The sequence below is a fragment of the Chrysochloris asiatica genome, unplaced genomic scaffold (genome assembly GCF_000296735.1).
Source record: "Chrysochloris asiatica unplaced genomic scaffold, ChrAsi1.0 scaffold00013, whole genome shotgun sequence".
Taxonomy (NCBI): domain Eukaryota; kingdom Metazoa; phylum Chordata; class Mammalia; order Afrosoricida; family Chrysochloridae; genus Chrysochloris; species Chrysochloris asiatica.
The window spans coordinates 17,879,696-17,903,063 of record NW_006408531.1 but is presented as its reverse complement, the minus strand read 5'-3'; the positions used below and the strand labels follow the sequence as shown (position 1 = coordinate 17,903,063).

The 23,368-nt window shown below is 39.8% G+C and overlaps 1 protein-coding gene across 1 annotated transcript in view; it reads right to left on the bottom strand.

Annotated features, from left to right (window-relative positions):
* Nucleotides 1-23,368, bottom strand: part of SLC2A12 (solute carrier family 2 (facilitated glucose transporter), member 12) — a 75,978-nt gene that overhangs the window by 19,735 nt on the left and 32,875 nt on the right. Inside the window, exon 3 of the mRNA XM_006834718.1 lies at nucleotides 3,214-3,336. Within this exon, the coding sequence (XP_006834781.1) occupies nucleotides 3,214-3,336 (123 nt within the window). The remainder of the gene's footprint in view (nucleotides 1-3,213; nucleotides 3,337-23,368) is intronic.

The following is a 23,368-nucleotide window of genomic DNA, read 5'->3' as shown; positions in this document are numbered from 1 at the left end:
CTGTGATGACCCAAATGGAGTAAGGCTCCGAGACCTGCTGATGGGACACAATTCAAAATGAGGAGGAACAGCTGTAAATATTCATTAATAATCAGACCATGGCATGTATGAAGTATGAATCTAGGAAAACTGGAAGTTGTCAAAATGAAATGGAGTGTATAAAGATTGATGTCCTAGGCATTAGTGAGCTGACATGGACAGGAATTGGCCATTTTTAAACTGAAAGTCATATGGTTTACTGTGTCAGGAACAACAACTTTATCATCAACAAGGACATTTCAAGATCTATTATGAAGTAGAATGCTGTTATAATAGAATAACATCCATATGTTTATAAGGAAGAACAATTAATACTGCTATTATTTGAATTTATGCACCAGCCACTGAAGTCAGTGCTAATGGAACTGAAGAATCCTACCAATGTCTTCAGTCTGAACTTGATCGAGCATGCAATCAAGATGGGTTGATAATTGCTGGAGGTTAGAAGGCAAAGGCAGGAAACAAAGAGGAAGGATCAGTAGTTGAAAAGTATGGCCTTGGTGATAGAAATGATGTTGGAGATCACATGATAGATTTTTGCAAGGCCAGTGACTTGCTCATTGCAAATACCCTTTTAAAATAAGATAAAAGGCAACTATACACATGAACCTCATCAGAGGGAATACAAATTAACTACATTGGTGGGAAGAGATGGTGGGAAAACTCCATATCATCAGCCAAAACAAGGTCAGGGGCAGCCTGTGGTTCAGGCTGAAGCTGAAAAAAAATTAAACCAAGTCCATGAGAGTCAAAATATGACCTGGAACATATCCCAATTAAGTACAGATTTGATGCATTATACACTAATGACAAAAGACCAGAAGAGTTGTGGGATGACATCAAGTACAACATACAGGAACAAAACAAAATGTCATAAAAAGGTAGGAAAGAAAGAAAATATGAAAATAGATGTCAGAAGAGACTCTACAACTTGTTTTCCAGCATAAAGATGCTAAAACAAATGGAAGAAATGAGGAAGTAAAAGAGCTAAACTGAATATTTCAAAGGGTAGCTTGAGAAAACAAAGTCAAGTAGTATAATGAAATGTGCAAAGACTTGGAGTTAGAAAACCAAAAGGGAAGGAAAGAAACACTCAGTGTTTCTCAAACTAAAAGAATTGAAGAAAAAATTCAAGCCTTGATTTGAAATATTGAAGGATTCTTTGGGCAAAATATTGGATGTTGCAGAAAGCAGCAACAAAAGATGGAAGGTATAGACAGAGTCACTGTATCAAAAAGAAATAGTAGATATTCAACCATCTTAAAAGGGAGTTATGATCAAGAACTGATTGCACAGAAGGAAGAAGTCTAAGGTGCCATGAAGACACTGGCAAAGAACAAGGCTCCAGGAATTGATGGAAGAATACAAATTGAAATCTTTCAACAAACTAAAACTAATGCAGCACTGTAGATGCTCACTTATTTATGCCAAGAAATTTGGAAGACAGCCATCTGGCTAACCAATTGGAAGAGATCCATAACTATGCTCATTCCAAAGAGAGATGAGCCAATGAAATATGGAAATCACTGAGCAATATCATTAATAATGCATGCAGGTAAAATTTTGCTCAAGATAATTAAAAAACTGGCTGCCAGAAAGTCAAGCTGGATTCAGAAGAGGACATTAAACTAGGGATATCATTGCTGCTGTCAGATGGATCTTGGCTGAAAGCATAGAATACCAGAAAGATGTTTACTTGTGCTTTAGTGACTATGCAAAGGCTTTTGATTATGCGGATCATGACAAGCTATGGATAACATTGAGAAGAATGGATATTCCAGAACACTTAATTGGTAAAGCGAAGGGAATAAGCAAAACAGAATAAGACCCCCATTGAGATGGATTTTCAGAGTAGCAGCAACAGGCTCAAGGGTAACAAGAATTGTGAGGATGGCGCAGGACTGGGCAGTGTTTCGTTCTGTGTGCACAGTGTCACTGTAAGTCAAAGCCAACTCAATGGCATCTCATAGCAATAATATGATCCATACTTGATGGTAGAAAAATAGTTCAGAAGAAATACTCTTTTGAGAAGTATTTTAGATAATAATTCTTCCAGATGGAAGAATCCTCCAACATCAGCTATGTTGTTGTTAACTGCTGTCGTGTCGGTCCCAACTCAGAGTGACCAGTGGGGTTTTTGATGCTTTAAAATTCATGGGAGTAGCTAGCAGGTTCGAGCCGTGGACCTTGTGGTTTGTAGTTCAGTGCATATTGTACAGAGCCACCATGCTCCCATCAGGTATGTACAAGTTTGTAAATTAACCAGTTAACCAACAACAACAACAAAAACCCCTCTTCAAGTATCTAGAGGTAAATTTCAATTTACAGGAAACACAAAGAACAGAAGACATGTGACATAAAGGCAATCAGTCAATTCCAAACAGGAGAAAACTATGAAACAGATAACCCAATTTCTTTAGCAACAACAAAGAAATGGAGATTAAATCCATAAATCATAAGACATAAAAACCAGTTGTAAACTATGTATTTGGATACTTATTCAAACAAACTACTTAAAAACCCACATACACAAGCAATGACAAGAGAACTAGTGGAATATGAACACAGATTGAATGTTTGATTCAGGAACAATTATTAATATTTCAGGTGTGTGTGATAAGGATGTTATGACTATTTTTCTAATGTCTCATCTTTTAGAGAACCATGTTGACATTTTACAGACAAAACATCACTATGTCTGGGATATGACTCCAAATAACATGGTGGGAAAATGAGGTGGAGTTATGAGAGGGGACTTCAAAAAGTTCATGGAAAAGTTGTATGATCTTTTAATTCCATTTGTCCATGAATTTTTTTAAGCCTCTCACAAATTAATTATAATTGATAACTGCTAGAAGTTGTGCAACAGGTACATTAAATGTGTTGCCATTCTGTCTACTTTTGACTCTGTTTAAAAATGTCCATGCGATGTCACTGTTGTTAAGTGCTGTCAAGTTAGTTTTGACTCATAGTGACTCTGTATAGGGTTTCTGAGGAGTGACTGGTGAGTTTGAACCACCAGTCATATGATTTAAACTGACCGTAAGGTCCAGTGCTTATCCTACAGAGCCACACCAGGACTCCTATTAATATACACATATTTAACATGAATGTGATTTCTTAACATTGTTCTCAGAGCATAAAACACATCAGAGGAAAATCATAATTTCTTACCAGTTACAGTCAAAAAGGTCAGAGAGATGAGCAGGTTGATGCCCCAGTTCATGCTAGAAGTTAAAGCCATGGCTCGTCCTCTAATCCCACCAGGAAAAATTTCACTGAGCACCAGCCAGGGCACTGGAAGAAGAGGAAAAGTGAGCAGGGACAATCCAATTAATGAAAACCCATTGACACCACGCAAGTCCTTGATCACTGCACTGGTCCTGCATGGATGTAGGGTTAGAAAACTGCTATTTCTGCCCTGGGTATGATGGAGGAATGATATGCTTTCTCCTCACCTCTAACCAAGAGAGAAAGGATTTAGGAGAATCACTAAGAGAGCTTCACAAAGGTTTCCTGGAGCTGGGAAGGACAGAAGACACTAATATCTGACACTAGCCTACAAACTTCAAATAGGAGGGGCAGAGGCTGGAGCTACCTGCCTAACAAGAGAGCTGGTTTTGGACATCTGCCAAGTCAGCAGCAATTGTGCCAGATCCCAATGGTTCCTGATGTGAGGCTGTGTCCTTTCCTGTAAACTCCTTTCCCTCTAACCTTGGAGAAGTCTAAAATCATAGCTACTGAGCAGGTAGGAAATAGAGCTAGGAAGGTAGACGGAAGCCCACTGCTGAGCTCTTCGCTGCTTGTTGGCTTCCTGGCCTAGGGCAATGGCAAACTAGTGGAGAGAAGCTCTAAATTAAATAGCATTCAGAGAATTTGATTATTCTACTAGATGAAACATTTAAATTCCTGAAACGAGACTCTTGTTGACACTACAATAAATCAGAGGATTTTTTTATTATCTAAGAGTGACAGGGAGTGTGATGGCGCCTGCCTAATGGGGTTAGAAAGGGCAGTGGAGAAACAAATTAACTTGTCCTCTGCTTACAGCCTATCAAACTCAGTTTGCTTAACAAAATTGCTAAAAATTCTTACTGTGGGCTGAACATTCTCTCACCTGATGCTCCCCAAAGCCCTACAGGGTAGAGCAATTACAAGCTCTCTTTGACACAAGAAGAAACTGGTTGAGAGGAGTTAAAGACATGCCAAGGTCACAGAGCTTGTACGAGGCAGCGGTGGCATCGAGTCCTGGCAGTCAGGCCTTGGAGCACATGCTTTTTCATTGCTCTGCTTTCTCAGTAGTGGCTCAATAAGCATTTGTTAATGAATAAATGTATGTGGAGTGTACAGGTCCCAGGCCTGGCTCATTGCTCACTAATTTCCCTTGTGTTGGAAAGCTGGCATTTATATACTGACCATTCCCTGTGAATTGATGCTTTTAAGTTGTAGTGTTGGAGGAGAATATTGAAAGTGCCATGGGCTGCCAAAAGAACCAACAGATCTGTATTGGAAGAAGTGCAGCCAGAGTGCTCCTTGGAGACCAGTATGGCCAAACTTCGTCTCTCATACTTCGGACATATTGTCAGGAGGGACCAGTCGCTGGAGAAGGATATCATGTTTGGTAAGGTGGAGGGTCAGAGAAAAAGAGGAAGACCCCCAGTGGGATGGATAGGCAAAGTGGCAGCATCAGTGGACTCAAGCGTAGCAACTATCGTAAGGTTGGCCCAGGACTGGGCAGTGTTTCGTTCTGTTGTGTACAGGGTCGCTATGAATCGGTACTGACTGGATGGCACCTAACAACAACAACATCCCCTGTGGGGCACAAATGGTTAATGTGCTTGATTACTAACCAAAGGGTTGGCAATTCAAGTCCATACAGAGGTATAGCTCAGAGAAAGGTCTGATGATCTAGTTCTAAAACATCAGCCATTAAAATCTCTAAGGAACACAGTTCTTCTCTGGCACACATAGTGTTGGCATGAGATAGTCAACTTGACAGCAACCGGTACGTATCCCAGAGGAGAAAGACGCAAGAAGCTGGGAAGCAGTCCCACAGCCAGCAACCACGTTAGTCATCTGTGCCAGGACTGAGCTGTGCCTCTATGCTAATAATTGGCTGTTCTTGACAAGGTCTCATTCTGTAGAGAAAACATTTGCTTGTAGAAAATTTGCTATTTTAAAATAAGACAAATTAAATTGAATCACAGAAGGATGAATTTTGGGGGAGTATCTTCTCCAAATGAACTGATATAGGTTACATTTAGGGCATGTAACAAATGCAACATTATTATCATTATTTTAAATTATAGGGGATTTAAAAATAAAATTCCATGATCACCTCTCCACTTCCCCCCCTTTCCAGAAGACTCACTAGGTTCCGGCAGATTCCATCATTGGAGACCAAACTGTACAATGCACAGGCAATGCTGCTCTGGGCTCTGCAAGATTAAGGATCTGTCTCTGAATGGAATGGTTTCTGTGTAATTCACTACAAAGGTAAGGCCTTTGTAGTGATGACTCTTCCTTGGGCCAATACAAGATTTAATCACAGGAATCCATTTTATAAATCTAAATAATCTATGCACATATCAATCTTCATCACGCCACTGGTTGGAAGGGAAGCTGCAGGGTTCCTTAATGCCTTTTGACCCAACTGCCATAAGGAGGAAGTTGAGGGAATTTTCTTTTAATAGAAAAGTTAGCCAAAGGTTTTTTGCTCCACTTTTCGTCCACCTCATTGCCCCTCAGCCCTCTCCACTCTTCCCTCCCTGCATTTCATTTTGGGATTATTTGGTGGGATTTGGGGAGAAACATAACCAGGGCCCTCAGAGTTAGGTTGACCTCTGATGAGAATCAGCTGATGTTGCTGTTGTAGACTGTGGTAGAGTTGACCAATAAGAAGGGGAGCCGGTTGTGCAAAGCACAGTTATGTGTGCTCGGTCTGAACTGTCAAGAGCTTGCAGAGAAAAATCCAAGATACATACTGAAAATCTGTTTTACGATCAACACAATAGCTGAACCAAGTCCTTGGGCGGTTTAACCAGTTGGTAAGCAATTAACTAAGTATTGAAAACGAGTTCTATCAGTCCCTGTTCTGATAAGAACTTCAGATCAGGCAAAACCTATACCTGACATTTCTAAGAAAATTGTATCCTTGCAGAATGCTTATTCTTCTTTGGTGATCTAATAGAAAGAACTCAGGAATTGGATCCTTGGTTTATTTAACAAAACAAACTGGGCAGGCCAACAACTGACCATTGTTTGAAAAGGATGGTTCAACCTCTTCAGATGGAGCCTGTCAAGTCAACAATAAGAAAGTTGTCTTAACAATAATTTCAGAACCATAAAGTCACAGATTTTTAAAGAGTCAAAAATTTAAAAGTGGTACTCGCAGCAGGATAGAATGTATTGCAGTAAATCATCTATTGCAGACGGTGGAGCAAGATTGCGTAGGATTCTTACCAGCCTCAGTGTTCCTTGGAGAGATGCTATGAATGCCCAGACCAGAAAGAATGGAGAAGCTCTGATTCAGTTCACAATTAAAGAGCACAAAAGCATAAACCACTGATACTTATATTAATAGGTGAAAGTTTTCTTAAAAGCATTGATGTTTTCTCCTGAGACTCAGCCCAATTTCTACCCAAGGAAAATTAAGTTGTTGTCACACACGAATGCTCCCATTCACTGTCCAGTGGAAGCGATACTTCTCTCTGGTCACACTGCCCTCTCCCAGGGAAAGAAAGCATCCCTCTTATCCCTTAACCTGATGATAGGCCACTATGGGCTACTCTGTCCTATTTGCTTGTAAGGAAATCACAGAATAGACATTGACAAAATAGAGAGACATTGAAATCTTCAGGAATAGTCACTGAAGTTTAATCAACCCTGAAGCAATTCTCCTGGCCTCTTATTATTGCACTCCCAACTCCATCATTCCAGGACTATCTCAGCAATTTGTACCTATAAATGTCACTGTGTGCCCATATTGTTAAGGTTGAAGTGACTGAAGAAATTATGAACTTGCTGAGAGTCATTGTCCACAGATGTTGGAACTCATATTTCATTTGGTATTAAATAGCCAGGGGTACCTGTCAGAATCTGCCAGAACCAAAGGAAGTGTGCAGGCAGAGTGCTCATGGCTGCACAGTGTCTTCAAAAGACCGTGAAGGATAAATATGCTATAATTTCTCTGCATCTAATTGACTGGATAGACTTGGCTTAAATCTAAATGACTTAGTTGTAGGTAGAGATTGTTGCATTGCATCATCTCTGACTCATGGTGGCCTTATGTACAACACAATGACACCCTGCCTGGCCTGGTTTCATCCTAATTATTGCCAGCCTGTTAAAGTCCATCACACTGAAGGTCTCCCACACTGTCAGTGGTCCTCTACCAAAACCCAATGTTTTCATCCAGCAATTGATTCTTCCCCATGACATATCCAAAGCAAGTGAGTTGGGCAGTGGTCCATATGGTTTTCATTGGCTAGTTTTTGGAAATATATCTCCAGCCTTTTTTTCTAGTCTGTCTTAGTCTAGAAGCTCTCCTGAAACTCATCCACCAGGGGGTAACGCTGTTGGTATTTGAAATACCTGTGGCATAGCTTCCAGCATCACAGTGACATGCAAGCCCCCACAGTGTGACAAACTGAAAGACAAGCAGTGGGACTTAGCCCTGTTGTTGTTAATGCTGATGAATTGGTTCCGGCTCATTGTGACCCTGTATAGGTTTCTGAGGCTGTGAATCTTTATGGGAGCAGAAAGCCTCATTTTTCTCTGGAGGAGTGTCTGGTGAGTTAGAACTGCCTATCATATGAATGTGAAAGCTGGACAGTGAATAAGGAAGATTGTAGAAGAATTTATGCCTTTGAATTGTGGTGTTGGAGGAGAATACTAAAAGTGCCATCAACTGCTAAAAGAACCAATAGATCTGTTTTGGAAGAAGTGCAGCTAGAGTGCTCCTTGGAGGCCAGGATGGCTAAACTTCATCTTTCATACTTTGGACATGTTATAAGAAGGGAACAGTCACTGGAGAAGGATATCATGCTTGGTAAGATGGAGGATCAGAGAAACAGAGGAAGACCCCCAACGAGATGGACTGGCCAGGTGACAGCATCGATGGACTCAAGTGTGGCAACGGTAGTGGGGTTGGCCCAGGATCGGACATTGTTTCGTTCTGCTGTGCATAAAGTCACTATGAGTTGGTGCTGACTCAATGACACCTAACAACAACAACAACACTGTGATTACCCAGCCAGTGCTTATCCTACAGCACCACCAGCACTCCTAAGCATGGTAGTTGTTAAGTGCCTCCGAGTTGGTTCTGACTCATAGCAACCCTGTATATGGTTTCCAAGGAGCAGCTGGTGAGCTTGAATTGCCAACCTTACAGTTCAAACGGATCTTGCAATCCAGCGTATTAACCCTTTGCGCCACACCAGGCCTCCTACGTATGGTTATACATATATGAATATACATATAGATATATGGTAGACATATATGTTAATTCTGACTCACAGTGTTCCTATAGCCCCATGTGTAAATGCCTTTGCCTCTCGCCTCCCTCCTATGTCTTTCTGGCCACTGACACAGTCTGCACACAGAAGCTGTCAATTTAACTCACTGTGTTCTCAGATTGAAACCCTGCTCACATTCCATTTGGCTTGAGCTCTTTCTGAACCACCTGTAATACAAGGTTGGCATTCTTATTTGGGCTTGAAAGACTCTTGGAGGTCTTGGAACCCTTACCAGAAAACGCCTAGCAACTATGGGGAAAGTTCTACTCAGACTGCAGAGTGGATTTGACAGGAAGCCAGCGTTCCACACTTTGTAGGCCTGAGGCCCAAACCTACAGTTCTATTGCTTTTGTAAGTAGCATTCAGCTCACCTAACTTTAAAATGGGTACTGAAAATGGGAAATTGAGAGAGAACATGCCCATTTCCTTCCAGCCAGATGCTTAAATTGTGGCATTAAAATTTCCCTAAGTGGAAAAGTTTTATACTCTTTAAAAAATATACTCCACTATGGATCCTCATCTCCAACACCAGCAAAGATGTGTTAGCTTTCATTTCCTTTTCTTTTGGCATCCCCATTCCTTTCAGTCTCCTTGAATTGTGCTTGAATTGTCATACGCTTTCGGAAAATAAACGTAGTGTTTAACAAGAATGTCTTGGATTACTTAAATATCAAGCCAAGAAAAGCAGTGAAATGAAACCTCAGTAGTTCCCAATGTTTTAGTCTTTATGATTTCTAGGGAAAACTAACTGGAACAAGCTTTTAAAGTATATTCCTAGGGAAAATTAAACTAGAGATAATAAGTCTCAATTAAGAGTTCCAGAGTTAAAAATGGAACACTTTTGTGATCAGGTACTGATGGGTAAAAATAATTCTTTGGGTGTCGAGTCCAAAATTTGATGCTTGTGCAAGGTTTACATTTAAAATAATTTGAGGTACAAATTACTTTCTTTCATTTTTCAGTTGACATCTAACATTTTCTCATTATAGATTTAAATAATAGCAAAGGATGCAATTTCTATTGTGTTATAAACTCTAACATTGAAAAAATGAACCATTATATCACTTTTTTAAATGTTCCAGTAGCCTTTACACATTATCACTATTTGATATCACATAGTATCATTCATTTTAGGAGGGTTGATAGCACTGTAAAGTAAACACTAAACTGCTAACCACAAGACTGGCAGTTTTTACACACCAACAGCTTTGAAGGAGAAAGATGAGGCTTTGTGTTCCAGTGAAGATCTACAGCCTTGAAAACCCTATACAGGGTGGCTAGGAGTTGAAACTGAGTTGATAGCACCTAACAAAAATAACATCACTCCTTTAAGAAACATAGTCACAAGGTATTCAAAATAGATCAAAACTATGAGCATAGACTATGAACTTTTAGATATAACTTTTCAACATGAAATGTGAAACTGTATTGAAAATAAGATAGCTATGGATTTTTTTCTTTACTATGTATCTGTGGGTGAATATCATGTATATCCAGAATAACACAGTCCATTTTTCCTTTTATGATAGATGAAATAACTGTTCTTAAGAATGAAAATAGAAAGGGTACTTGAGAAGTTTTACAATTGTCATGGCACTCTTTCTTTTGAATTAATAACAAGTTTTTATTATAATGATATACTAGCTGTTAAATTGATTAGGCCATCCTTTAGTTTTGCTGAAACCAAATTTTGGAAACATCTTGACTTATGAGAGGACTATTGTGTAGTTATTAGTGTCATTTATCAACACCTGCACAAATAGGAAGGAATTTCAAAAGTGCATGGGGTAATGGAGTCAATGGTCATGGAATTTTTTCATGATTTTCAAACTCCCTCTTATTTCCAATCATCTTTTTTATTCATATTCTTGAGGTTTTTGTAATTTGGGCCATGTGTCCTAATAAGATTTCTAATGGGTAATAAATAGACGCACTTTTTGTCAGTGGGAGAACAATTATAATTGGAGAGCTTTTAGGAAACAGAGTTTTGGAACTTGAAGACTTGGAAATTGATTGACTTAAAAGTATGATTGAAGGAGCACTCCATCAAAAATGAGCCCTCAGGGGTATACGAAGGCCAATTTGCAGACTTTGAATTAGGACTAAAAATGCAAAACAAATCTTTACCAGCTGAACTATAACTGAATGTCAAGGCTTCACATGTTATATTTCATGTTGTTCTCTTTCATTTTTTGTTTCTTTTCACTTCAATCAGAAAACTATTTTAGCTTTGTTATGTTGCAAATGTTTCCTAGAAAAAAATTTAACCCCGTATTCTGTAAAGTAAAAAACTAACAAGTGAATGCTTGTGTTAATATTAAGATAGGGTTAAAACCTTACTTGGCCTCTTCAATATCTTTAGTGCCCAATACTTACACATTTCAAGGGAATAAGACAGTAGTTAGGAGTCCCTAACTGGCAAAATGTAAAAAAGTGGTTAAGCCCTGGACTCTTAGCCACAGTTGGCAGTTTGAACCTACCCAGAGGTACCGCGGAAAACAAGCCTGGTGGTCTGCTTTTAAAAGGTCGTAGTCTTGAAACCCCTAGGGAGCAGCTTTCCTCAGCACACCAGAGGTTGTTATGAGTCTGAATCAATTTTTATGTCAACTAACAATACTGAATGGTTTAAAATTAAGAAAGGTGTCCGACAGGGTTGTATGCTTTCACCATACTTAGTCAACCTGTATGCTGAGCAAATAATCTGAGAAGCTGGGTTATATGAAGAAAAAAATGGTATAAGGATTGGAGGAAGACTCATTAACAATCTGCAATATGCAGATGATATAACCTTGCTTGCTGAAAGTGAAGAAGACCTAAAATATTTACTGATAAAGATCAAAGAACACAGCCTTCAGTATGGATTACATCTCAATGTAAAGAAAACAAAAATCCTCACCACTGGACCAATAAACATCATTCTTATCAATAGAGAAAATATTGAAGTTGTCAAGGACTTCATTCTTCTTGGATCAACTATCAACACTCACGGAAGCAGCAGTCAAGAAATCAAACGACGTATTGCATTAGGCAAATCTGCTGTACAAGACCTTTTTAAAGTGTTGAAGAGCAAAGATGTCAGCTTGAGGACTAATTGCGCCCGACCCAAGCCATGGTATTTTCAGTAACCTCATATACATGTGAAAGCTGGACAATGAATAAGGAAGACTGGAGAGGAATTGATGCTTTTGAGTTATGGTGTTGGAGGAGAATATTGAAAGTGCCATGGACTGCCAAAAGAACCAATAGATCCGTTTAGAAGAAGTGTAGCCAGAGTGCTCCTTGGAGGCCAAGATGGCCAAACTTGGTCTCTTATACTTTGGACATATTGTCAGGAGGGAGCAGTCGCTGGAGAAAGATATCATGTTTGGTAAGGTGGAGGGTCAGAGAAAAAGAGGAAGACCCCCAACGAGATGGATTGGCCAAGTGGCAGCAAAGTGGCAGCATCGATGGACTCAAGCATGGCAACAATTGCGAGGTTGGCCCAGGATCGGACAGTGTTTCATTCTGCTGTGCATAAGGTGGCTATGAGTCGGTACCGAAACGATAACATCTGACAACAACAACAATAACAAGAGGCATACTGGTGTGCTCCTGAAGGATAAGCACTGGACTGCTAACTGCAAGATGGGCAGTTAAAACCCACCAGCCATTCCTTGGTTGTTGGTGGTTTTATGTCGGGGAGTCAGTTCCGACTCACAGTGACCCTGTACAGGGTTTCCGAGGCTGTAAATCTTTACGGGAGCAGAAAGCCTCATCTTTCTCCTGTGGAACAGCTGGTAGTTTTGAACTGCTGACCTTGCGGTTTGCAGTCCGATTCGTAACCATTACGCTACCAGATCAGCCATTCCATGGAAACCCTATAAAGGGTTGCGATGAGTCAGAAGCAACTCGAAGGCACTTAACAACAACAATAACACCTGGACTTCTGTGGGAAGAGAGTTAAGCAGTGCTGTTTGGGTGAGCAGTTGCTGTTGGTGTGGCTGCAGACGTCCTCACTGATGGTTTCATCTTGCCATGGGTAGAATTCCCCTTATACTACAAAAAGGCAGTTTAGGTCCTTGGGTTCTGTATTACTGCTGCATTATCTAACTTTAAAAAGGGAAATGAATTTCATTAACTAAAAGCTCATATTTCAAGTGTGTCCTCTTTCTTTTGTTTGGGTACAAATGTCACGTAGAACCATATGCTCTTATTAAATGCTATGCATTATTGTAATGAATAGCACCAGAAAACTGAATTTACCATGTGAGCCAAACAGAAACAATCTTTAATTTAACTAATTGGTTGGAAGAAGGGATAGTTGTATGAAAATTAGTGGTGTCCTGGTGTGGCGTTGTAGGATCTGCACTGGGCTGTGAACCACAAGGTTAGTAATTCATACCCATCAGCTGCTCCGTGGGACCCCGATACAGGATCACTATGAGTTGGAACTGACTCGATGGCACTTAACAACAACAACAGCAGATGGCCTGTAGGATTAATACTGGACTTCAGACCACACAGTCGGCTGCTCAATGGGAGAAAGATGAGACTTTCTGCTCCTGCAAAGATTTATAGCCTCAAAAACTGTATATAAGGTCACTATGAGTTAGAATCGACTTGATAGCACTTAACAACAAAGACAGGATTTTAAAAAAGAAAGGAAGAGTTTGGAAAGATTCTAAGGTTGGCACACTTACACAAACCCATTATGTAGATAGTATTCTGTAATGGCTACATTTGATAATAAAACTTTCCTATTTTAAAAATAGCAATTTATGCAATAGATCTTTTGTTTAAAGGTACGTAGCTATCAGATGAAAACCATTTGCTGTCAAGTTGATTCCAACTCATGGTGACCCTTACATTACAAAGTCATAATGAACTCCATAAGGAGCTCTGGTAGCGTAGTGGTTACGAATTGGGCTGTAAACCTCAGGGTCAGCAGTTCGCAACTACCGCTCCGTGGGAGAAAGATGAGGCGTTCTGCTCCCGTAAAGATTTACAGCCTCGGAAACCCTATACAGGGTCACTATGAGTCGGAACCAACTCCATAGTACATAACAACAACAATGAACTTCATAGGGTTTCAATGCTGTGACCATCTGAAATCCGATAACCAACTCTTTTTTTGAGGTGCCTTAGATGGATACAAACCAGCAACGTATTAGATAGCAGTTGTGTACTTAACTGTGTGGCCACCCTGAATCCCATAATTACCCCCTGGTTGGTATTAGGTGTCAGCAAATCAACTTGGAGTCATGGCACCACTATGTGACAGAGGAGAACTACCCCATTCTGTTTCCTTGGCTGTAATCTTTACAGAGATTGAGTGCCAGATCTTTCTCCCATGAAGCTGACGGGTGAATTTAACTACCAGCCTTTGGGTTAGTAGCTGAATGCTTAAGTCTTGGGCACTAAAGATTCAGAAGAGGCCAAGTATGGTTTTAACTCTATCTTAACAAGTGCTCCTTCATAATGATCCCATACTGATTGCTATTCATTCAATTCTAACTCATAGTGACTCTGTGAGCTCCTAAGGGTTTCCAAGGCTGTAAATCTTTACAGGAGTCAGGAAGGCTTGTCTTTCTCCTGAGAAACAGCTGGTCGGTTTGAACTTCTTTGTGGTAAGTAGTCCAGTGCTTATCCTACAGTAATGCCAATGCTCTTTAATTATCCCTTGTTGCTGTTGTTAAGTGCCATCGAGTCGGTTCCAACCCATAGCAACCCTGTATAGGGTTTCAAAGGAATGCTGGAAAATGAAGGTAAGCACTTAAAATGGTCTCTCTGTGTTGCTCTGGTTGGTACAAATGGTTTGCACCCTTAACCTCTAACTGAAAAAGTGGAGGTTTGAATCCACCCAGAAGTCCCTCAAAGGACAGTATCTCCTTCTAGAGCAAAAGGCAGGTTTGTTTGCTATTCAGTAAAATCAAGATAATGTTGCCCTCTGAGGAAAAGACCAAGTGGGTTTACTATCTATTAGAAGACACTCAGTTTTCCTAAGCTTAGAAGTTCATCCTCATGTAAAACAAACCATTGTGTGTGCAGGTATCTAGCTCTCATGTTGGTGCCCTGTGGAGATCAGGTCCTGGGAACCAATGTAAAGGCTGCTATTCGAGCTATTGCTATCTTTATGAGGAATAACCTCTCCTTTGCCTCTAACCAAGGAGTCTTGAGTCTTTGTTAGCAGCTATAAAACTTCAGCAGGCTCACTTGTGAGTGGAGCTTGCAAGTGGGGTAAATTGTAATCCATGTATCATTCTTCATGTCGTGACATGATTTTTCTACAAAGATCCTTTATTAATGTTGTTAACTTTGAATTGCACAATCACACCTAAGGGATTTAATGTGATTCTTAAACCTGAGATTATCCACTGAATTATTTCTAGAAACTATTATGTTAATCTGCTAAGCAAAAATAACACCTCTTATCCTAAATTCCAGGTCCAGATTATCACATATTTCTCTTAGAAAAACTAAAGAAAGAAACAAATTTCTTTCTTTAGTTTTTTAAGAGTCACATTTAAATGCATTCAGTTATTAAATCAAATATCCCACTGTGTGACTTACTTCAATCTTTTTCTAAGGGGACAGACTGAGTCTAATATTTAGAGAAAAAAATGGAATAACTTGGGAATGAACATTCTACTTAATACCCTAAGTTTGTTACTGGCCTTAATTTTAGTAAACTTTAAATATGAACCTTCTTTTGTCTCCAGATGTTGTCATTAATCTGGAATCCTCAACTGAGTGGCTTTATTTAGATAAAACTTTCAGTCAAATGTGCACTGGCTTCCACACAAACTACACATCTCTCATTCCCTAGATAGTGACTTAAATCCATACCAGAGGAGACCAGGATATAGCAAATCCAGGGAAGATCACTTTTTTTATTCAACTCCAAAATATTTATTGAACCCCTATTGTGAGTCAAAGGAGCCCTGCTTGCATGCGGTTAATACACTGAACTATTAACCACAAGGTTGGCAGTTCAAACCTACTAGCTGCTCTTTGGAAACTCAATACAGGGTCACTGAGTCAGAACTATCTCCACAGTACTTAATAACAACAACACATCAGGTTTCTTTAAGGAGCCAGAGTGGCACAGTGGTTAACTTAAGAGTTCTGCTGTTAAACCTAGAAGTTGGTGGCTCAAACTTACCAGCAGCAGGGAGAAAGATGTGGTATCCAATATTGTAAAGATTTACTGTCTTGGAAATCCTATAAAGTAATTCTCTTCTGTGCTATAGGAATCGACTCAATGGCAACAGGTTGGTTTAAGTTTCTATACAAATGCTCCCTCAAATGAACTCATGAAAAAAACTTTATGCCTTCATTTTCAGCTGATCTGTACTTCTGAGGTGTGACTAGAAGAGAAATCTTCACATGGCACTCTGTCTTCACAACATTGGAAATGTCTGGTTCTACCATGAAGCTTGAACTAGGATGGATACATTCTCAGGAAAGAAGAGGTAAAATGATCAGAAACACCATGGAGAGCAAGTTAAGATTCTCAACATGTTGTGAAGTGATTGATGGGAAGATGAGGTATGGACAATAGAATGTTCAGTAACAGGTTGCAGCGAAAGTCAGTGGGGCTGAGATCCTGGTTTTATTGAGGGAAGAGTTCTAATATTAGTTTCAGAGAAATCAAGGGAAAGAATTCTTAACCTTTGATTATGAATCAGTTTGATAGTCTGGGGAAGCCTACTGTACCCCTTCTCAGAAAAACACTTTAAAAACATAAAGTAAAATACAGACGTTTGCTTGGAATCCAATTTATGACCACTTCAAATTCTAGATTCTAGAGCAACTCATTATTTTACAGACAGGAAAATGGTGTCCTAAAAATAAAATTATGTAGGGCATATACTTTAAACCAAGAATAGAAACACTTTTCTGGCAGAAAAAAGGCATGCCAAGACAATTGAGGAATGTTGTTCTAAACTAATCCATATTTAAGGTTTAATCTTGCTTTCGATTTTACTTTGGAACAGCAAGTACCTATTCCTATTTACAAAAAGGATTTGTTTGAATGGCAAGCAATAAACTCTCTAAATGAAATACCTGAGTAATAATCACATGAGGTTTATAAGTTTCATATGAAAAGCTTGTTTCCTAATAAAATGTCTCTTTCAAATCTACCTGGTACATGCATTTTATACTAATGTTTTAGAATAAAATTTTGTGGGTAGGCTTAGAATTCTTACGACATGTTTTCTTTAGGAAAAAAAGAAGCCAAGAAAAAGAAACTACAACTTGAATATGGTTATAAATCACTGACTCTTAGGGAGAAAAGGAAAAAGAAAGAACAACTGTTCAGACCCCTTCCAAAAGCTTTAAAAGAACCCATTACGTATGTGTGATGACTGTTTGTTCTTTGTAGAGAAGGTGATTGGAATCTCTACTTCAGACATCTGCTGTCTTCCAGTCCTCAGTGAATACCCAAGTCAGTCCTTAAAAGTGCAGCTCTACACTGGAGGGGCCAGGAGATGGAAGAGTTATTCTCCTTTCTTATACTCAACTCCAATTCAGAGATTTATCATCTCACCAGCATTGCTGTTCAGTGTGTGGTGATTCTGTTGGATAAGCACTGGACAGCTAACCACAAGGGCAGTGGTTCACGTCTACCAGTTGCTCCACTGGAGAAAGATGAGGCATCTGGTCCTGCAAAGATTTACTGCCTCAGACACCACATACAGTGTGCTATGAATTGGAACTGACTTGAAAGTTCACAACCACAGCAACAGCATCCAAAGCACTCACATGCATTGACCTTTGATCATCAACTGTATTCGGTGAGATAAGATAGGTATTTTGTCCATTTCATACATTCAAAAGAGCCATAGAGAAGATGAATGACTTAAAGTCATATGACCAACAAATAGACCAACACAGCTTTTCTGACTTTTAATTTAGACTATAGCACAGAACAGAATCACTCTATACTAGAATACACTAGATGTTCATACAAATAAGGACCTCTAGGAAGTGGAGTGGCCTCATAGTGGAGGTAAGACTTTCAGTGAATTATAAAGATAGGAAAGGTTGGGATCCATCAGAAGAGGAAGGAAGAGGGAACACAGTGCATGCTTTATGTCTATTGACTTGAGTGTGGAGACCTAATGAAGCGGAGACAAGGAAAGTATTGCCCCTTCCCACAATGCCCTTTGTAGTCTGTGTGGAATCTGTATACATTTCTATGTGAATGGTGGCCCTGGAGCACAACTCCATAGAAGATGGTGTAAGCAGTGTCCTCTAGAGTTGTGAATGGAGTCCTGGTATGATGCTGTAGGATACGCACTGGACTACTAACTGCAAGGTCAGAGGATCAAAGTCACCAACTGCACTCGATTGACACACTCTGTCATTACATAACATTCTACTCTGTCTCACTGGCTCTACTCTGCGTGTCTCTTATGAGGACACTTGTCATTGGATGTAAGATCTACTTTGATAGTCCAAGATAATTTTATAAGATTCTTAATTATATCTAAAAAGGCCCTTTTCCCAAGTAGGATCATATTCATAGGTTTGGGGGCTTAGGATATGGACGTATCTTTTATAGGCCATTATTTAATCTTCTAGAGTCCTGGTATGGTGCTGACCACAAGGTCAGTTTGAACTGTAAACTCAGCAGATCAAGCTCACTACCTGCTCCTTGGAAACCCTATACAGGGTTGCTACGAGTCAGAACTGATTCAATTTAACAGCAAAAAAGGCCTTGGAACCTAGGCAGAGTTTACCCTTAAGGATGGATGTTACAGTAGTAGAAGGAGCATGGAATTAGGTTCCAGAAGCTTCGAGTTCTAGTGCCAGATCTGTGTGATTTCAAGCTACCTGAGCTTTTGGTGTCTTTCTTATAAGAGGAAAATGTTGACCATTCTAATGTTGACCTTTTCATTAGAAAATGTTGACCTTTTCATCTTGAAGATTACTTGACTTCTATGATATGGTTGGAAGTTGGAAGTAATAAAAAATTGTGAGCATTGCTAACATGAGAAAACTGTTATTTTAGCAATACTGGTATGGAGGATGAATGGGAATGAGAAAGTCTATAATGGAAGAGGAATGCTGAAGGGTCTCCCAGGAACCACAGTGAAAGCATGAGAAGCAGACTGTGTTTGTTTTCCGATGCTGTTGAGTCCATTTTCAACTTAGAACAGCCCCGTATGCCCCACAGTGTTTTCCTGGCTGTAATCTTTATGGGAGTAGAAGCAGAGTTGCTGCATAACTTTTGGTTAACAGCTAAGCACTTAACCATTGCACCACCAGGGATCCTTATGGGTGGTTGGTGGTGGTGTTGGCTATGTGCCATGGAGTTGGTTCTGACTCATAGTGACCTTGCATAAGGTTTCCCAGGCTGTAAATCTTTACAGGAACACAAAGCCTCATCTTGGTAGACTCCAAATAATCCACTGCCTTCTTTCGAATTGATTCTGATGTATCGTGTCAGAAGCAGACAGTCTCAGCTTTTTGTTTGGGAACCGAATGGCAGGCTTGAACCATTGACTTTGAGTGGTTAGAAGCTCAATCACTACTACCATTAGTCTACCCCTAAAGGGCCCACAGGGACATCAGGGCTCCTAAGGGGTCAACTGGTTGTGGCAGTGGTTGTGTGCTATCAAGTCGGTTCTGACTCATTACAACCTTGTATAGCTTTTCTGAGGCTGTGAATCTTAACTGAAGTAGAAAGTCTCATCTTTCTCCTGTGGAGTGACTGGTGGATTCGAATTGCTGACTTGTGGTTAGCAGTCCCATGTGTAACCCACTACATGACCAGGTCTCTTCCAGGGTAGATTAGGGTGAGGGAAATAGAAAGGGAGAAACGAACATGGGATCCATTCTTGCAGAATACCCCAAAAGCCTATGGTCATTAACTGCATTGAGAAAAGGTCCTAGAGCATCAGACTTGAGTCACTAGAAGAGTGAATGTTCCATGGAGAAAAAACGAGAAGAAATTGTAAGGGAGCCTGATAGAAGGGAAGAATGAATTCAGCACTGGGCTTGCTGTGTTGGGCTGGCAGTACAACCTCAAAGTAGAAAGGTACGGTGGGGAGCCGCATCAGACAACAGAACTAGAGATGAGGGAGAGGCATCAGCTTAAGGGAAATAACTAGTGTTCCTGTGAAAACAAACATGAAAGCTTTTGTAGTGCATTGGTAGTACTTTACAGTTTTATAGCAAAAGAGACAAGGTCTGTGAGACATTAATGAGATGACCTTACCTCTTTTTTAGAAGCTGGTAGCACATTTTAATAATTAGTATCTTGATATAAAAGAAATAAATATCTTTCAGAGCAGTGGAAGAAAGAATTCAGGTCTCTTGATCTTTTGAAATATTTTTTTTTCCATATTCACATCTATTCTCTGTCTTTCCAGAGTTTATTACTGTGTTGGTTTGTACTTGATTTACTGTTGGTTTAATTAAGCTGGAATTGCATTTAACAGAACTCCTTGCTTTGTGTAGTTCTGGATTAGGGTTGACAGGAAATGAAGTTTGCATGAGATTTGGAAAGCTGACGTGACTTTTGAGAGGTTGGTGCAGCTCTCCAGACAGGCAGTAAACCATACATCTTGCTGCTGCCTAGCTGGGTTGCTTTGACATGAGAGAGTAATTAAGTCAGCTAGATCTGCTCCTTAAATGTCAAATCCTAGGCCAGGCACACCTGTCACCTGAGCTCTTTGGGGAAGAGACCTGCATCATGGTGTTGATGCAGTGAGAGACAGACCCCAGTAGTTACCAGTGAGTTGATTCTGACTCTTGGCTACTCCAACTGTTAGACTGTTCCATAAGATTTCAGTGATAGATTTTTTCAGAAGTAGATCTTCAGGCATTTCCTCTGAGGTGCTTCTGAGTAAACTTGGACCTTCAACCTTTTGGTGAGTAGATGTGTGTGAAGCATCTATATCAAACCCAGGTACTCCTCAGAGACAGACACAGGCTCTCTAACATGTTCTCAGGAATTTTAGTTTATCTTATCAGGGTTCAGTTGCCTTTGCTTTCCCTATTTATGTCCAGGTTTTCCTCCTGCCTGACTGCTCTGTTGGGCTGCAGTAGCTTCATCCTAGCATAGACATCTTCACCAGCTTCCCATTGTGGCCCGACTAATGATATTTTTCTTACCCACTGATTATCTCCCTCCAGACTTTGACTTCCCTTCCTGATACCACAGTTATGTTGGATTTGTTGTTGTTGTTAAGTGCCATCGAGTCGGGTCCAACCCATAGCGACCCTGTACAGGGTTTCCGAGGGTGTAAATCTTTACGGGAGTAGAAAGCCTCATCTTTCTCCCGCGGAGCGACTGGTAGTTTCAAACCACTGACCTTAAGTTTCGCAGCCCGATTCGTAACCACTACGCTACCAGAGCTCCTTTAATCCCTACCAAATACTCCATATTCCTTATTACTCACACTGGTTCGGCTCCTCTGATACAACTGCTCACAGATTACCTTCTATGGGTTACTCAGAACCTTCAAAACCACACTTCCCATTAATTAGTGGCATTTCACTTATTCTCAAGAGATCGGTGGCTATGCATTAAACAAACATTGTGATATCTCTAAATAGCCATCATAGTACACTATGGACCAATATTAAAGTACTGGCAAAAATAAGGTCTAGGGAAGTTATCTATGGACCTCAGATACCTGATCCTAAGTGTTTCCAAAGCAGCCCTGAACAACCTAGTTCCAAGTGTTACCTAAGAAAGAAACTTATTTAAGTCACTATTTTTGGTCAGCTGAACTAAGCTTCTAGTCAATGCACAACATCAGATATTTTTAATATTCACTGATCAAAGCACTCAAAAGGTTCTCTATTCTTATATTGCCTTCTCTTTTATCATCTTGCTCAGTCTTAGAAAAGAGACATGCTCACTTATTTAGCAGAGCTTCAGAAAGGTAGAGATTGCTGCTGATAAGTGCCATTGAGTTGGCTCCTACTCATAGCAACCCTATGCACAACAGAACAAAAACCTGCTCCGTCTTGCATTTGAGCCTGTTGTTGCTGATGATGTGTCTTGTCATCTCATTGGGGGTCTTCCTCTTTTGTTGACCCTCCACTTTCCCAAGCACGATGTTCTTCTCCAGGGGCTATTCCCTCCTGACAACATATCCAACGTATGAGAGACAAAGTATTGCTATCCTTGCTTTTCAGGGGCATTCTGACAATACTTCTTCCAAGACAGAATTGTTTGTTTTTCTGGAAGTTCACAGTACTTTTAGTATTCTTCACTAACACCATAATGCATCAATTCTTCTGTGATCTTTCTTATTCATTATCCAACTTTCGCATGAATGTGAGGCTACTGAAAATACCATGGCTTGAGTCAGGCGCATCTTAGTCCTCAAACTAGTATCTTAGCTTTTTCACACTTTTAAAGAGGTCTTCCCAGCAGACTTGCCTAATGCAATCTTTCATTTGATTTGATAGTTGCTAGCCAAGTGAAGTCTTTTACAACTTCATTGTGTTTCCCATTTATCATGATATTATTCATTAGTCCAGTTGTGAGCGTTTTTGTTTTCTTTGCAGTGAGGTGCCGTAATCCATACTGAAGGCTGAAGTCTTTGATCTTCATCACTAAGTAATTCAAGTCCTCTTTGCTTCCAACAATCAAGGTTGTATCATCTGCATATCTTAGGTTGTTAATGAGTTTTCCTCCAATCCTGATGCCAAGTACTCCTTCATATAATCAGCTTCTTAAATTATTTGTTCAGCATACAAAATGAATAAGTATGATGAAAGGATACAACCTTGGCGTACAACTTTACTGATTTTAAAACATCGGGCATAATCTTGTTCTGAATGACAGACTGTCTCCTTGTCTATGTACAGTTTCCTCATGAGCACAATGAAGTATTCTGGAATTTCCATTCTTTGCAATGTTATACATAGTTTACTATATCTGACAGCCAAATGCATCGGCATAGTCAATAAAGCATATGTAAACATCTTTCTGGTATTCTCTGATTTCAGCCAAGATCCACCTAGCATCAACCGTGATATTCCTGGTTCCATCCACATCTTCTTCTGAATCTGGCTTGAATTTCTGTTAGCTCCCTCTCAATGTACTATGGCAGTGATTTTTTAGTTCTCTTTAGCCCAATTTTATTTGTATGTGATATTAATGTTATTGCTCAATGACTTCTGCATTATGTTGGTTCACCTTTCTTTGGAATGTGCACAAATATGGATCTCTTTTAATCAATTGGACAGGTAGCTGTGTACAAAATTTCTTGGAATAGATGAGTAAGCACCTCTGGTGCAGCATCAGTTTGTTAAAATATTTCAGTTTTTATCCCATCAATTCCTGGAGCCTCATTTTTGGACAAAATGAAGGTTGGACTTCTTTCTTCAGTACCATTGGTTTTGATCATATGCTATCTCTTGAAATGACTAAACATTGACCAACTCTTTTTGATACAGTACTCTGTATTCTTTCCATATTCTTTTGATGCTTCCTGCATCATTCAATATCTTGATCATGTTCTTGTTGTTGTTAAGTGACATTGAGTCGATTCCAACTCATAGCAACCCTGTATTGTATTTCTGAGGAGTGACTGGTGAGTCTGAACCGCTGACTTTGTGGTTCAAATGACCTGGCAACCCAGTGCTAACCCAAGGCTTGAAGCTTTCTCTTCAATTCTTTCTGCTTCAGAAATGATGAGCTTGTTCATTTCCTTTTGATTTTCTGATCCAGGTCTTTGCACATTTTATTATAATACTTGATTTTGTCTTCTCAAGTTGCCTTTGAAATTTTGTGTTCAGCTTCTTTACTTCCTCATTTCTTCCAGTCACTTTAGCTTCTCTGTGTTCAATAACAAGTTTCATAA